The sequence below is a fragment of the Gallus gallus genome, chromosome Z (genome assembly GCF_016699485.2).
Source record: "Gallus gallus isolate bGalGal1 chromosome Z, bGalGal1.mat.broiler.GRCg7b, whole genome shotgun sequence".
NCBI classification, from domain to species: Eukaryota; Metazoa; Chordata; class Aves; order Galliformes; family Phasianidae; genus Gallus; species Gallus gallus.
Genome location: NC_052572.1, coordinates 26,849,677 through 26,864,758, shown reverse-complemented (window position 1 = coordinate 26,864,758; position 15,082 = coordinate 26,849,677). Strand labels below are relative to the sequence as shown.

The window sequence follows — 15,082 nt, the reverse complement described above, 5'->3', positions numbered from 1 at the left end:
CAGCCTGAGTCACTCTGGTGCCCAGGAATTATATGATTCTAAACATATCCAATTCACATGTAGTAATTACTGGAAAATCTACAACAGTTGTAAAAGTAAAAAGAAATCAAAATAATAATAAAAAAAAAAAATACACACCGCTGACTCACATTCAACTTGCTGTCAACCAGAATCTCTGGATTTCTTTCTGTGGTCTGTTCTCCAGCCTCTCATCACCCATTCTGAACATACATTCAGAGCTGTCCTGTTCCAGATAGAGAATCCAGCACTTGCTCTTGCTGAACTTTACGCAGTTGATGACTGCCCAGCCCTCTCATTTGTCAAGCTTTCTCTGCAAGGCCTCACTACCCTTGAAGGAGTCAACAGGTTCTCCTAATTGAGTATCATCTGCAAATGCACTTAGTATACATTCAAGTCCTGAATCCAGATCATTTGTTTAAAAAAAAAAAAAAAAAAAAAGCACTGAAGATAGCAGGTCCTCAAATGTAGCCCCATGGAACCTCACTAGCAACTGTCCTGAAGCAATTTGGCAAGTCTCCTATAATGATGTCTTTTTAAAGACATGAATTGCATTTACCTCATGCCTAGAGAAAGAGTGTGGGAATCAGAGGCTGAATTTGCATTTAGTTCTTTTTAGAGTACAGCAGTATACCACAATGGGACTAAAACTAAACAGGCAAAGCAATCCAATTAACAGAACACAGTTTGCTACTGGAGAACTTAACTGAGCAGTCAGGCAAATACTTGCAAGGGCAAATCCCTAAACTGAAAGTACCTGTCAAATCCTATACCTATGTTAAACGCTCAGCCACAGTCTTTGGCAAAGTAGCTTTATGAGAAAGAATTGGTGTCTGGAAATATTGGTATCCTGTGTCATTTCTGGACATGCAAATCTACTTCATTTATCTCATAGTGGAGATCCTTTTTATTTACTGCATTGTACATTAAACTGACTTAAGCCTAACCTCAATGATGTACCGAGGTATTTTTAAAACATCACAATTCTATTTTTCAATTAGTTCTTTTCTTCCTGTACAACTTAATATTTTAATAGCTTGAGTACACACACTGGTGACAACTATCTCTAATTATAAAAATGCTCTATAGTGCAGCTTAGTGTATAAACTTCAGAAATACCCTACAGTCTAAGCAATTCTTCTCTTAGTCCCTTCTTTGCATTTTGCACATGCTTTTATTTCTAAGTTTTTAACATTTTTGTATTTAATAGTTTCTACATATTGTTTTGTGATTTTTAAAAGCAAACTGTTCAGTTCTTAGCTCATGGTGGATTAGATATCAGACAAGAAATACAAGAAATTCCATTTCCATCTGCACCCACTTTAGATACCTACTGTTTTTTACTAGCACCATTTCAAAAACATGTCAATTCCTATTCAGTTCTGCTGGTGAAGTGTTGATAGTGTTAAAAAAGAGCTAACAAATGTCTTGAAGAAATCTTTCCAGTCCTAGTTGCTAATATGCCTGCACACATGCACATTAATATGTCTACAATTTACATTCCAGAATTATTTTCAGTCCAGAAATTTAGACAGCCCACTCAACAGTTCCACAGCATTCTGGCAATACACAACTGCACACAAAATCATTCTATGGCATCTTAAAAAGGATACTGATAGTATACATGAGTAGGAGAAGAAAAAACATGAACAAACACAAAGGAGTATGGCTCTGCAGCACTAATCGGTAGAGCTGACTGCCACTCATTCTCAAGCTACATGCATTATTACTATGGGTTATGCATTTTTGCATGTGAAATCAGTTTTATATAAAAGTTGGTGGGCAACATCACAAACTAATTAATCATATGGAATCTTCAAAACTATACAGCTAGAAATAAAGCTCAATATTTATATAGAGGACAAATAACCATGCCATTTTGTAAAAATGCTAGTATATTAAGTTAATGAGATTAAGCAATGCAGTGGCTGTGCTAAGTTTTCAAGCTGATAGAAAGAACAATTATTCTTGTCAGAAGACAAAAAAAAAAACCAAACAGATCTACTATAAGTTAAAGTCAACAGTGTCACACTGATTATCATAATTACACACACAGATAATCAAAGTATATCAGTTTCAGATTTATACTTATTAAGTCACAGAGGTTTTAGTCTGCAATGGAAAGACATGGGTGTCTGAGACTGTCTATGAGATATGAAAAGGATACGTATTAAAAACAAGTGATTTTCATTAAAATAATCATACCCTTCCTGCCCTTCCTTCCCCTCCTTACCATTAGTCTCCTCATTCTTTCTTTCTCAATTCTCTCAGTTTCTTTCTTCTGCTCACGTTCAGTGTTGGCATGCCAAGTTGCCACAGCTTTGGAAAGTTTCTGAATCTTGCCAGCCACTGACCGATGGTACTCCTTGAAGTCTTTAGCATGCTGCAATATGCTATTCAGGTACTCCTAGAAGGGGAAACAAGTAAGTGTAGGCATCTGGACAAAGTAAGGATTTGAAATGAGGAACATAAGAAGTCTAACCTCACCATTTTCCAATTGCTTAGTATATCATTTTGAGGTGTTTTGTTTTGTTTTCTTAAAAACTCCAAAGGTGAATAAAGTAACAGGTAAGACTAACAGAATAAAGAAAGGTGAATTTCTGTGACTAGCTAATAAGTTAAAATACCTGATGCTTCTGTCTACGCTTCCTCTCCTGTTCTATCTTCTGCTGTTTCTCAAGCTTTTCAGTCATACGTGCCTCCCTCAAAGTCTGGCGCTTGCTTCGTTTATAGGCCTTGGAGTTCAGTGCCGTCTCCAGGGTTGTATCACGACGCATACAGGCTACTACCTCTTGTCTCAACTACCAGTGAGAAAAAAGGAACACTTTTAAAAAAACCAAAGCAGGTTTAATACATCAAAAAAGAACAGGAGATGTCCCAGCCTCCTCTTTTCTTTATATTATAGTTCTAAAGACATCCAGCATCTATTCAGATGCAATAAATATGTTTGTCTCTATAAACCATCATAGCCCTCCAAAGGATGACCAAAAGAGTTCATTGTACACCATTTCTTCCTTCTTAACAAGATATCACAAATCACTGTTCTGTTTCAATGTAAGGGCTAGCCAAGATTCATAAAACACAAATGTGAAACACATATAACATGCTTTCCAGAGCTGGAGCTGAGCAGTGTTGATGACTCCTTCCACGGTCAGCTGCAAAGGGGACAGAAGGAAGAGAGAAATACCAAAGGCTTGGAACAGTACAGCCACAGCCCCAGCACTGCAGCATGGAGAGCCTGCTCCTCTTCATTTGACGAAACTTCATTACAAAGGAGTGTCAGGGCAGCAGCAAGGAAGACTCAGACATCAGAGTACAACTACTGCAAGGACTTCTGTCAGAAAGTATTTTTTTCAAACCTGTCAAATTACATGCCTAATTCTGCAAACTAGATGGAAAAAAACAATGACAAGAGGTCCTTAGGAGCCTAGCACAATGTTTCCTTCTCTGAAATTCATTTGCTCATGCAAGCACTGAAGATCACACTTCTCTCTTAGGTATGAAAATTAAATCAATAAGATCAAAGTTTGTGTGCCAGAGTAGAAATCTCAGAACAGATCACAATGAAATACCACACACCATCATCAACCATAAAATTCTTCCCAAAACAAAGGAACTCATGACAAGTACAAAGAATGTCCAGAAAAAAAATCTGCTGGGATTTGTGTTGGAAATGTGCTTGCAACTTTTTCTCATCATTTCCATTTTGTGCCACCATCTGGCTCTTTATGAAAGGTACACATCTTTGGTCACATTTTAAAATGTAAGAAAAAGCAGGAGAGAGAAAGGACACTTGTCCATCTATAATAAGAAAACAAAGTTTAAGATAACCATTTCTATTACATGCTCATAATTCAAGTTTGTTCTCACACCAAATCTCGTGTTCAGGCTTAGTACTGTTAGAAATCCTCTTGCCAATTCATCCTTTATTACACAAACATGTCTGGTTATAATCTCAGACAATTTTCATTATGAAAAAGGCATTACCTGGCGCTGGAAATTCAGTAACCTAAGTGCCTTCAACTCCACCGTCGCTTTGGTTCGCAGATCAGGGGGCAGAGAACCTGGCAAGTTCTCCAGTTCCTGGATTCTGTGAGCAATTCGTGCTTGAAGCCTAAGTAAACAGAAAATTGCATTAGACACCCAGAGAAATCTACACCGTAATATGTACAAACCAATACAGTAAAAACAGCCAATTTATCTCAGGTACTTATTTGGCTTCTAGTGCTTGTTTCTGAACCATGAGGCTTTTGCAAAAATGGAGATGACATTAGATAAACTTATCCGCTTTGAATTACCAAACACTGGATTTAACCCTAGGCCCTTTTTAAAATTTTGACTAAGAAGGTAGGTGTGGAAAGCAACTTAGAAAATGCATTGTACTCATATCAGACAGGATTGTTTTCAGGGTTCTTTGATGGGTACAGTTTTGTGTACTCTTTCCTTACAAACTTCTTTTGCATTCATTTGTAAATTCAAAAGAGAGAATAATGGATCAGAAGTCAGAAGGACCTTGTTTTATTGTATTTTTCACAGTGACAACCAAGATCAGAAAGCCAATAGTCAGATAGTTTTGTGAGTTTAACTTACTCACAAGTAAGTACCTTGTGAACTCCAAATTTTGCCAGGCACTAGAATAGCAGACCCAAAAATTCTTAGTCAACCAAAAGTTGCACGTGGATATAATTACAGATCATAACTTCTCAAATGGCTGCAATACTTTCGAAATGTTCACCTACAGAACAGTTACAGCTGAATTCTGGTTTCACTGACTTCAATGAGATTTAGTCAGTAAAGATGACAAAGTCTTTCCAAAATCCTCTTCTGAGATGTGGATGTAGTAAAACAATTAAAAACTAAACACATTTTCAGTTTATTATTTTCATTCTTTTTTGCTGGCATTGAGTGTTCCTTATGGCTCAGTAAAAAAGGACGAACACAAAAATTAATCAGGCTGCTCCCTACCACTGCTTAAGTTTAAGTAACTACATGGATTAACCATTTTGCAAACAAATATGAAGTGAAATGTTCACTTATTAATTCTATAAGAATTGTTTTGTTCAGATACCTCTGGGAATAAAATAGCTTAAAATACCACCAAGAGTTTACAAGCAAAAGCAAAAGCTGGCTTTGGGGCTACTACAAGGGGGAGGAGACTGTATTTCTATCATGTAAATCGATCTTAAAAAATCCAAATATACAACCTTCTTGAGATGTGACAAAATATAATGCAAGCTTACAGTAAGCTGTTATGTCCTGTTATCAGTCTAAGCAATCCACTCCTGTACAAAAGACTCTTCACATTGCTAGCCATTTTCTCTCTCATTCTCAAGGCAGCTTACTACTTCCAGGTTAATCTTCACATTTCTCCAAATTACTTCAAAAAGAGAGGCTTACACCAAGCTACACACAACTACACTGATTCTCTTTAATGTGTAATTACTGTCCTTTTACAATCCAGCCACAGGGAAAAAATAGGGGGGAAAAAAAAGCAGCATTTCTAAGTCACGACTCACACTAACTCAAAAAACTCACACAAACTCTTGAAATAAAGTCCTGGTCAAAAAAAGTCATGTACATATTAATGAAAATCTAGACCACACATAAGAAAGAGTAATGAAAAATGGCAGCCAGATGGGTTATATATTAAACAAAAAAGGACATCTACTTGTCAGTTTTATTTCATGCTCCTTTAGAACTATTAACCATATTGTCTTGGGTACTAACAAGAATAGTATTTTCCTACGTAAGTTGGTAGGATTTTAAAAAGAATTTCATGATAGCCACCTCACCTCAAACAAATGTCCCAACTACTTAAGGCATTTCAAAATTACAGCCACATTCAAGTATTTAAAGAGAATAACTGCATTTTCTCAGACTGTTCCTGTCTGTATTGAAAAATACTAATGGCCATAATGTCAACGGAACCCAAGGAAAGAAGTTTTCCACATGATTTTTACTAGTGTTTGAAGGGTATAATCTCATCTTACTTAAATGATTCATTTAATTACTCTTTGCAACTTGGCAATCTACCTTCACTGATGCAGAAAGCAGCTTACACATCTACATAGAGATCTCTTTGCAGTTAAGCAATGTACAGGTCTTCCTCATTAACTGAGGTCAACTTCAGAGGTTATGTTTGTGCATTCCAGCCTGTCTTGCACAGATGACATACAAAAGAGGGACTTTGCAGATAATAGAAAGAAGCTAGTGACAGTCTACAGGAGACTGGCAAGTGCTTTTTTCCTTGTAATTAGCACTGAAAACATGGGAAAAAGCCTTTCCAGATAACAGAATAACTCTATAATACATTGGCTAGCGATTTTAAAAAATATACTCACAAAAACTGAAAAACAGTACTTATTTTAAAGAGAGGGCAAAGACTTCTGTAAGAGCACAATTCGAACTTACCACTTTGGCAAGATTTCAAAGACCACAATTCAACGCTTCTCCACATATCAACACATTAAACTTCCTGCATTAATCAGAATTTATCTATCTAGGTTCCTGTTGATCCACTGTTAGTCATACAGAGATTAACAACAATTATCATGCAATACCATTTTAACATATGCCACAAACAGCCTTCTGGCCCAGTCACATGAATTTAACAACAACATTAACTCTCCATTTTCCTTCTCTTTGTCAATTTATGCCAGAACCCTTTTTTGTTATAATTAAGATCATTGGTCTTCAGGGAGAAAAAGTAGTAAGCTGATATTACACAAGATTTAAAGCCTTTTCAGACTCATCAATATGTTGCTGGGTCCGTTACTGCTTCTCTATCTGTGTTAGTCTATTTAACACGTGGTTAATGGATAGGATCTCTATATCGTATTTTTAAGTGCCTACTTGATGAACTGTCAAACTACATAATTTCCCAGTAATGAGTAAGGGAAAACAAATTGCTGTCACCGAAATAAATAATTAGACGTAATTTCTTTAGCGTAATAGCAACAACTAAAGTATTTCACATTTACAGTATTATACTGTGTGCAAGTAAGATATACTTTAATACATAAATCATATAAGTGATCCATAAAAACATGGAAATATATACACAGTAGCATATATCCTCTCCCAAAAGTCAGCTGTTAACCAAGTAAGAAGTATGTCCCTTGAAAAGAATGGCCAAATACCCTAGTAATTAACTTTTACCTTGATGCTGATGCATCAGCAGTAAATTAATGTGAAACTGTGTTCCCAGCAGCACACTTCATACGATCAAGGTCATAGAGTAAATACAGTAATTTTAAAGAATTCCTGTCCTGGTCAGATTCAAAGCTCAGACTTCCACAACAAATCAGAATACCTTCTGGGTCTGTCTTTGGAAATATGGATCCCTAAAACATCTATGTCGTAATTCTGTCTTTTCATTAAAAACTCATTTCATTTGCTAGGTATTGAAGAGTATAATACTTTATCAAAAAAGGTAACTACTGAGAGATCTTAAGAGACAGCAGTTTCATAAAACTGTTACTAACTTCGCAGGTTATCAGGATACAAGTGTTTATACTGTCAAGTGTGAATAGTTGATGCTTCTGCATTGAACTTTCTTATACTAAAGCTAAGCCAAGTACTATCCAAAACATAAAAACTGTTATACTGCTTTTTTTAAAAAGTTTGTCTTATGTTACTTACGCAATTTTTAAAAATGAAAAGATTTCCAGAAGTTATAAGTATTCTGGTATGCAAAGCAAAACTAACTTCTAGGAATACTCAAGATTAAAAAAGCTTGGGTTGCTATCTAAAAATTACTGTAAAGAGTAAAAATGAAACTGTACTATTACAGAATTCCTATCAAACTTCCACCACACTTCCACTGTCACGAAGATTCAGGTATTTAGAACCTAATGGATATGCTGTATCTATAACCAGTTCTAAATACTGAATGTAACAGTTATTTTCTGCAAGTTCTTACTTCTCACTGCTCATGCATACTAAGTCCTAATAGTTTGGCATAAATAGTGCAACAGAGCAGGGCTGGAAAGACTAAAAAATTTGAGACAACTGATGCAGAAAAGGTCACACTGTATTCATTGCATGATTTTTGTATCAGGTTAGTGCTACAGTCATCCTCTTAGAGCAACTGTGGAACTGAATAATTTTGTATTCTACAAGCTTACTGGAAAACATATTAGAAAACAGCAATAAAACGCTGAAACAGCAATGGCCTAGGGTTAAAAAAAATTACCACAATGATATGACATAAAATTACCTAATTATTATTTCTTGCAGAAAGTGAAAGCTTTTCTGTGATCAAGGCCTATATTCTGAGCATAGCACCACATACTAAACAACTTCATGGTGCTTTATCTTCACAAAGTGAAAGCCATTAAACCTGTCTTCAGCAAGATCATCATTCCTTTTGGCTACCTTTCTGTTAGAAACTCATTATTACAGTAATTGGAAGATGTTTTATCAGTTCAAACCAAGAAAATATGCTATGTGTGGTCTCTTCTCACCAACAGATAATGATTAGAAATACTTCAGGTGCAGGTCAAGACCCTTCTTGCCCTGCAGATTCTCAAGGCTAACGATCACTGTCTCAAGGGTCTTGATGATAGCCAAAAAGCATGAGAAGTCTTTATCTAATTCTGAAAGAAATGTTATCCTCTATACCTTACATATGAATATAAATCATCATCGAGTTGAGGCACTCGGGAGGCAACTTTTAAGACCATGTTTCCTGGTAACCTCTTCTTTAATCTTGCTTGTGACCTCCTTACTCTTTGGAGTTCAGCCAGCCTCATGATCACACTAATAAAATTTGCTTTTGCTCTAGCCACTAACTTTAATCAGTCTTTTGACTTCCATTATTCCTCTTATAACTTGCTTGTAATTTTGAAAACTTCCCACAGTAGATTAGTTTCTCTGTAGATTACGAGGGTTTAGATTTCCTAACTTTTGTCTTTTGAAGCATCCAGTAATACAGAAACCAAGCAGAGCCCCTAAGCCTGTTTTAAACCTAGCTGGTTTGCAATGATACTGACAGAACACTTTCCTAGTTCCTAACTTGGGGTGGAATTAGATTATCCTTTTGAGTGTGACGTTTCTACTTTTCTTTGACACAGCCCCTCTCTGGAAACTCAGTTTACTTGATTGTCACTACCACACAGGATTGCATGGACTCCCTGTTCAGAAAGTGAAAAATAACAATCTGAACATGTACTTGAATCATATTATTCGCTTTTACCTATATTCACGTTCTTGAAGAATTTCAACGGGGTCTAATCCTTGTGGCTTTTGAATAGGGCTGATGCGATTCTGCTTTTGCTGCAGCTGAACAATGGGGGAAGGCTGTCCAGGTGGTGGCTGTGGTACAGAAGGCCCAGGCATAGCAGCAGCAGGCTGGGCAGCTGTAGGGGCAGGAGAAGGCCTCCCACTTGGAGATGGTGCAGGAAGTTTTTGCGGTGCACTGGAGACACTCATATCTGGGGTTTGGCCTGAATCATAAAAATAATACTTACTCATAACATGAAATATGGAACACAGGAAGAAATTCAAGACGGTATCTGAAGAAGAATGTGAGTTCAGAAAAACATTCAAAATTACCAGATAAACACACACTAATATACACTTCATTCTGTATTAAAAAAACAACTACTATTCCTCAACTACCACAGTTCTCTATCTATCTGTCCTCAGATTTACCCACAAGCAACAACAATGTATAAGATTTCTGCTGAATGAGAAATGAATTATTATCAAGTCTGTAATACTATATTCACCTTTAAATTTCTCTTAAAAAATAAATTCAAAATATATTCTCAGTAATTTCTAATGAATTTCAATACAGTCCTCCTTCTACTTTCAAACCATAAAATCAGTCTGTAAACTCAAATCTAAATTTTTTTATTCCAAAAATTACTACCACACTAATCCGTGAAAAAAATGTTACAATATTCTTTACATCTCAAAGACCACACTGTACTTTCAAAGTAATTTAAAAAAAATAAAAAGCCTCATTCTGCCATGGTTTGAAAACTTGAGTTTACTGCAACAAAGAATACTGCTGAAAGACAAGCTTCCTGCAATTAAGCATGCTGAGAATACAACTTAAGTATGTATTTTATGGGTGTCCCTCAGGCAGCTTATTATTTCACTTTGATTATGAAAAGGTGCTTCATGTTCAGGCTGCCTAACTGCAATAACTTCATCTGGCCAAGTCACTCATAGATGAAAAAATGGTTAGATTCTCCTTGATATTTAAACACTAGGCACAGTAAAGGTTACACTATTTTGTCTGTATTACCTTAAGCTTTTTCTTTTTTTTTTTTCCCCATTTTCTTGGTCTCTACCTCCACTGCTTTACCATAACTCTGTGTATGAAATAATATGACTTATACTCCCCTGTACCTTCATTCCAAGTTTTAGAGGTAATGGCAGCTGTATGTCCAGGTATTCCTGCAGCAGGCCCTGGTCCAGTTGCAGCACCACTCATTGCATGCATCCCAATACCTAACAATTTGACAGAGGAAAGAATTGTATTAAGAAAGAAGCATTCAACAACTATTCTGCTTTCTAGCACACTAGCCTATTCAGGCAAGTAGTATTTCTGTGCATTAAATATGGTTCTATGAAAATTTATTGTGAAAGAAAATACATAACAAAGCTTAGTAAAATCATGTATCCTAAAAAATAAAAAAAAACCACCCCTACTTGTTAGCAAAGTGATATACACTGAAATGAACTACTAAAATCATTACTAACAAGAAAACAAGATCAACTTAACACTCAATTTCTAATACTCACCCAATAATGGAAGTGTTCAGAAAATACAAAAGGTACAGGGTGTTTAATGTTAATGAAGTTTTCTCAAGACCAACGTATGCTTTGCTTACTGCACTATAACATTTACTATCATTGGAAGAGAAAGACTAATAAAGAAAATTTTATTTTCCTTATACGTACTCAACAGCATGCTACACATGGTTTGTTTTACTTTAACCTGCTCCAAATTTTCTATCTGTTTTTTCCACAAAGTAACAGGAAACTGGAAAATACTCTAAAAAGAGTAAAACTGTGATCAATAAATCATGATTAACACTCAAAAAATTCAGGTATAATTGAGGTGGACACTTCTGTTTCTGTGTACAATATTCTGTTAATATCAGGTAGGTTCTATGTGCTTCCTCAATAATAAAAAGTTCAGAATGCTGTCCCAAATTACAACCATGAACACCATGTTTCCGTAACATTCCACAGGTAGAACTTCAAGAATTACTTGTGCAATGACACAAGGCCTAGCTGCACTTACCAGACTGTCTGTTGAAGGCACTGGGAGGCTGCTGCTGTTGAATACCAGGAAGGGTCCGTTTCCCCTGAACAGCAAGCTGGAGATTTTCTGGCAAAGGCTGACCTCTAGCTAACATTTTGTATGCTAGAATCTGAGCCCGAAGTTGGTGCAGCTGTACAGGGCTGAAAGGGGAAGGACCTCTGTTGGGTTGATTCATAACTTGTGGGTCCCCAGGTATAATAGGTCCCGGTTGGCTGGGAGTCATCTGGGGTGGAGTTGGACCTCCTCCAGACATTGGACTGGACACATGCTCTGGTGCTCCTAGTGGAGACGGGTGTGGAGACATATAACCTAAAACAGATGAGATGATCACAAATTTAGCACCCTGGCTAGTCAAATCTAAATTCAACCACATTTCTTTGGCAGTACACAGAGTATAAAAACACCTCTCTCAAGTCAGGATGGTTGTAATATTTTCAGCAAAAACAAAGTGCCACATGAAATTAGCTACATGAGCTGTTGTCTGAGCAGTTATGGTTCTGTAGTTCAAATATTCCTAAACAGAACAATCTTCCTCATCTTAGGGAATGACAAATTTTAACATGAAATACAACAAAGAGACATGAATGGCAGACTAGTTAAAGACTGGACTCGGGAGAGACATAAACCTGTTGAAGTGCATCCAGAGCAGGGTCACAAAAATGATCCAAAGGGTGGTACACCTCTGCTATGAGGATAGGCTGAGAGAGATGGGGCTGTTCAGTCCGGAGGAGGTTCCAATGTGACCTGAAAGTGGACCTTCAGTATCTAAAGAGGAGTTACAGGAAAGAAGGGGACAGACTCTTCAGCATGGTCTGTTGTGACAGAACAAAGGGAAATGATTTCAAACTAAGAGAGGATAGATTTAGGATGGATATAAAAAAAAGTATTTTACAGTGAGGGTGGCAAGGCACTGGAACAGGTGGCCCAGAGAGGTGGTGGATGGCCAGTTGAGGGCTCTGAGCAACTTGATCTAGCTGTGGACATCCCTGTTCGTTGCAAGTGAGTTAAACTAGATGACCTTTTAGTCTTCCTTCCAACTCTAAGGATTCTATGATTCTAGTTCACTGTATATTTTGCAGCTTGATGTTTTGAGGTTTTTTGTTTGTTTGTTTGTTCTTAATGTACATGCACCAAAGAACACCCATTCACTGACACAGACCTTCTTTGCAAAACTCTCCAAACAAGAAAATAGGAAGTATTTAGTTTATGTATGATTGCTTCTTAATTGACAAAGATTAAATCTTTGTATAAGACAACATCAAATGCCTCTTTCTATGGATGCCTATCTTGGAACTAGAGACTCAGCTGCCAACACAAAACACACCTTATAAAGAAGGTGCTGAAAACGGTAGGACTCTAATGAAGCTCCCAGAGAGCAAGCAATTTCCTGAATCAAATGGCACTTGAACCTTACTTTTTATCACTTCAAATAATGAAATATTTAAAAGAAATCTTGACTTTCACTAAAAATTAAGAAGACAAATGACTGAAGTGTCAAAGGATCATGTATGTAAAATCTTTCTGCCAAACATCGTAAGAAATATACATGCTTACAGAAGAAGGTAAATGTAAGAAAATTCTATTTAAGATGCAGAAAAAAAAATAGAAATTTAGTTCAGTAAGGTATTTACCTTAATGGTCATTTCAGCCATCCATTAATTTTACTTTTTTAGAGAGAAGAATCAAGTATAAGCTCACAATAAACAATAAGAATGCGTAACGTTTTAGAACATACAGAGATTGTGTCAGACCAGGTGTACCGTTTTGGTTTTTTTTAAGATAAGAAATGAATAAAGCTTTCCCTATGGTAGAGTGGTCGGTATTAACATCAGTTCTTGTGAAACTCTCAGCCAAGAAAAAGACAAAGAGGCCCTGTGTGCAAAAATCATTTAAAACTAGAGCTGGAGAAATAAACTGTTCTGAGGTCATATGCTGGCAGGCAGGTGGTAAGGTGACCCAACACATCTTTCTTCATCTTTAACAATCATTGGAAAGCAAAATGCAGTTCATTTAAAAACAATAGGGACAATAAATATAGCTTGTGAAACTGTAAAATCTTGATGAATTCTGTAATCTATCTTACTATGAACTTCAACAAATACCAACTGGTGATTAAAAGTATACATGGGCTTGGTCCCAGAACTTTGAACACCTGCAGTTCTTATGCCTGCACTTATTAGAACAGCAAATTAAACCACCTGAACTATTCAAAACTGGTCTGTGTGCCACTCCCATGTTGGACTAACTGCATTTTACTTGTTCTCAATACCAGGAAAATACAGGAAATTATCACTGAATCACAGAATGGCCTGGGTTGAAAAGGACCACAATGACCATCTAGTTTCAACCCCCCTGCTATGTATAGGGTTGCCAACCACTAGACCAGGCTGCCCAGAGCCACATCCAGACTGGCCTTGAATGCCTCCAGGAATGGGGCATCCACAACCTGTTTGGGCAACCCGTTCCAGTGTGTCACCACCCCTTGTGTGAAAAACTTCCTCCTAATATCTAACCTAAACCTCCCCTATCTTAGTTGAAGACCATTCCCCATTGTCCTATCACTATCCACCCTTGTGAACAGCCATTCCCCCTCCAGTCTATACACTCCCTTCAAGTACTGGAAGGCTACAGTAAGGTCTCCCTAGAGCCTACTCTTCTCAAGGCTAAACAAGCCCAGTTCCCTCAACCTTTCTTCATAGGAGAGGTGCTCCAGCCTTCTGATCATCTTTGTAGCCCTCCTCTGGACCCATTCCAACAGTTCTGTGTCCTTCTTGTGCTGGGGGCCTGAGGCCTGGACGCAGTACTCCAGATGGGGTCTCATAGGAGCTGAGTAGAGGGGCACAATCACCTCCCTCTCCCTGCTGGCCACCCTTTTTTTAATGCAGCCCAGAACACAGTTGGCCTTCCAGGCTGCAAGTACACACTGCCGGCTCGTGTTGAGCTTCTCGTCTACCAGGACCCCCAAGTACTTCTCTGCAGGGCTGCTCTCAAGGAGTTATACTCCTTCAGTTTGTATAAATACCTGGGATTGTCCCGATCCAGGTGCAGCACCCTGCACTTGGCCTTATTGAACCTCACTATATCTCCACTTTCAGTCCACCCTATATAGCCACCGTCACATGAATAGCAGGCTTCTTTTTGCAGCTTCTCTTCATTCCTCATACAAAATGAATCCAAAAATACATTTAATTTTCTGGATAATTCTGCTTACCATTTTAACAATTTAAAGTAAATTTTATACTTCCAGTATCAATACAGACACTTCCAGCAGAGTTCATTCACAGAAGCTGAAAACATTAGCACTGCTCAAATTCAGTTAAATGTGGTAAAAGATTATATTTTAAACAGCCAACTATGAAGTCAGAGCAATGGACTTCCCTTTCTTTTTAATCTATTAGCATTAAAATAAGGGTTTTAGGACTAAAACAAGGACATCATTGTGCTTGAGTTCAAGAAAAGAAAACTGTTTGCTGAAAATAGTCAGGAATGCTACCCTTTCTAAAATTTGGCAGTGGAAAGCAGTAGCTAATGAGGAGACAGATACCAGCAGTAACTGTTGAGGAGATATACATATTGCCTATAAATTGATGTCCAACATTTGTAAGCAATGGTGTTGTAGTATGATTGCAACTAAAATATAACAAACTGTCTCAACTAGCAGGAGATTATTTCTGCATGACTAGCTTACCATTGAACATCAAGAAAGTAAAAAATCCAGAATCTAAATAATAAAGGTGTGTGTTTTAGTAATTATCACTAGTTTAAAAAGTAAATAAACGCAAA

At 37.1% G+C, this 15,082-nt stretch overlaps 1 protein-coding gene across 15 annotated transcripts in view; it reads right to left on the bottom strand.

Moving 5' to 3' along the window:
- SMARCA2 (SWI/SNF related, matrix associated, actin dependent regulator of chromatin, subfamily a, member 2) overlaps positions 1 to 15,082 on the bottom strand; it is a 110,659-nt gene that overhangs the window by 73,786 nt on the left and 21,791 nt on the right. For 12 of the 15 annotated variants that reach the window (XM_046905259.1, XM_046905256.1, XM_046905253.1 and 9 more), the window contains 6 exons: positions 11,279 to 11,608; positions 10,372 to 10,479; positions 9,215 to 9,464; positions 4,006 to 4,132; positions 2,646 to 2,819; positions 2,252 to 2,425 (listed from right to left, as the gene is read on the bottom strand). In XM_046905259.1, coding sequence (XP_046761215.1) covers positions 2,252 to 2,425; positions 2,646 to 2,819; positions 4,006 to 4,132; positions 9,215 to 9,464; positions 10,372 to 10,479; positions 11,279 to 11,608 — 1,163 coding nt within the window. Of the gene's footprint in view, positions 1 to 2,251; positions 2,426 to 2,645; positions 2,820 to 4,005; positions 4,133 to 9,214; positions 9,534 to 10,371; positions 10,480 to 11,278; positions 11,609 to 15,082 lie in introns of all 15 variants that reach the window. The other 3 variants (NM_001398355.1, NM_205139.2, XM_046905252.1) reach the window with 2 other exon arrangements.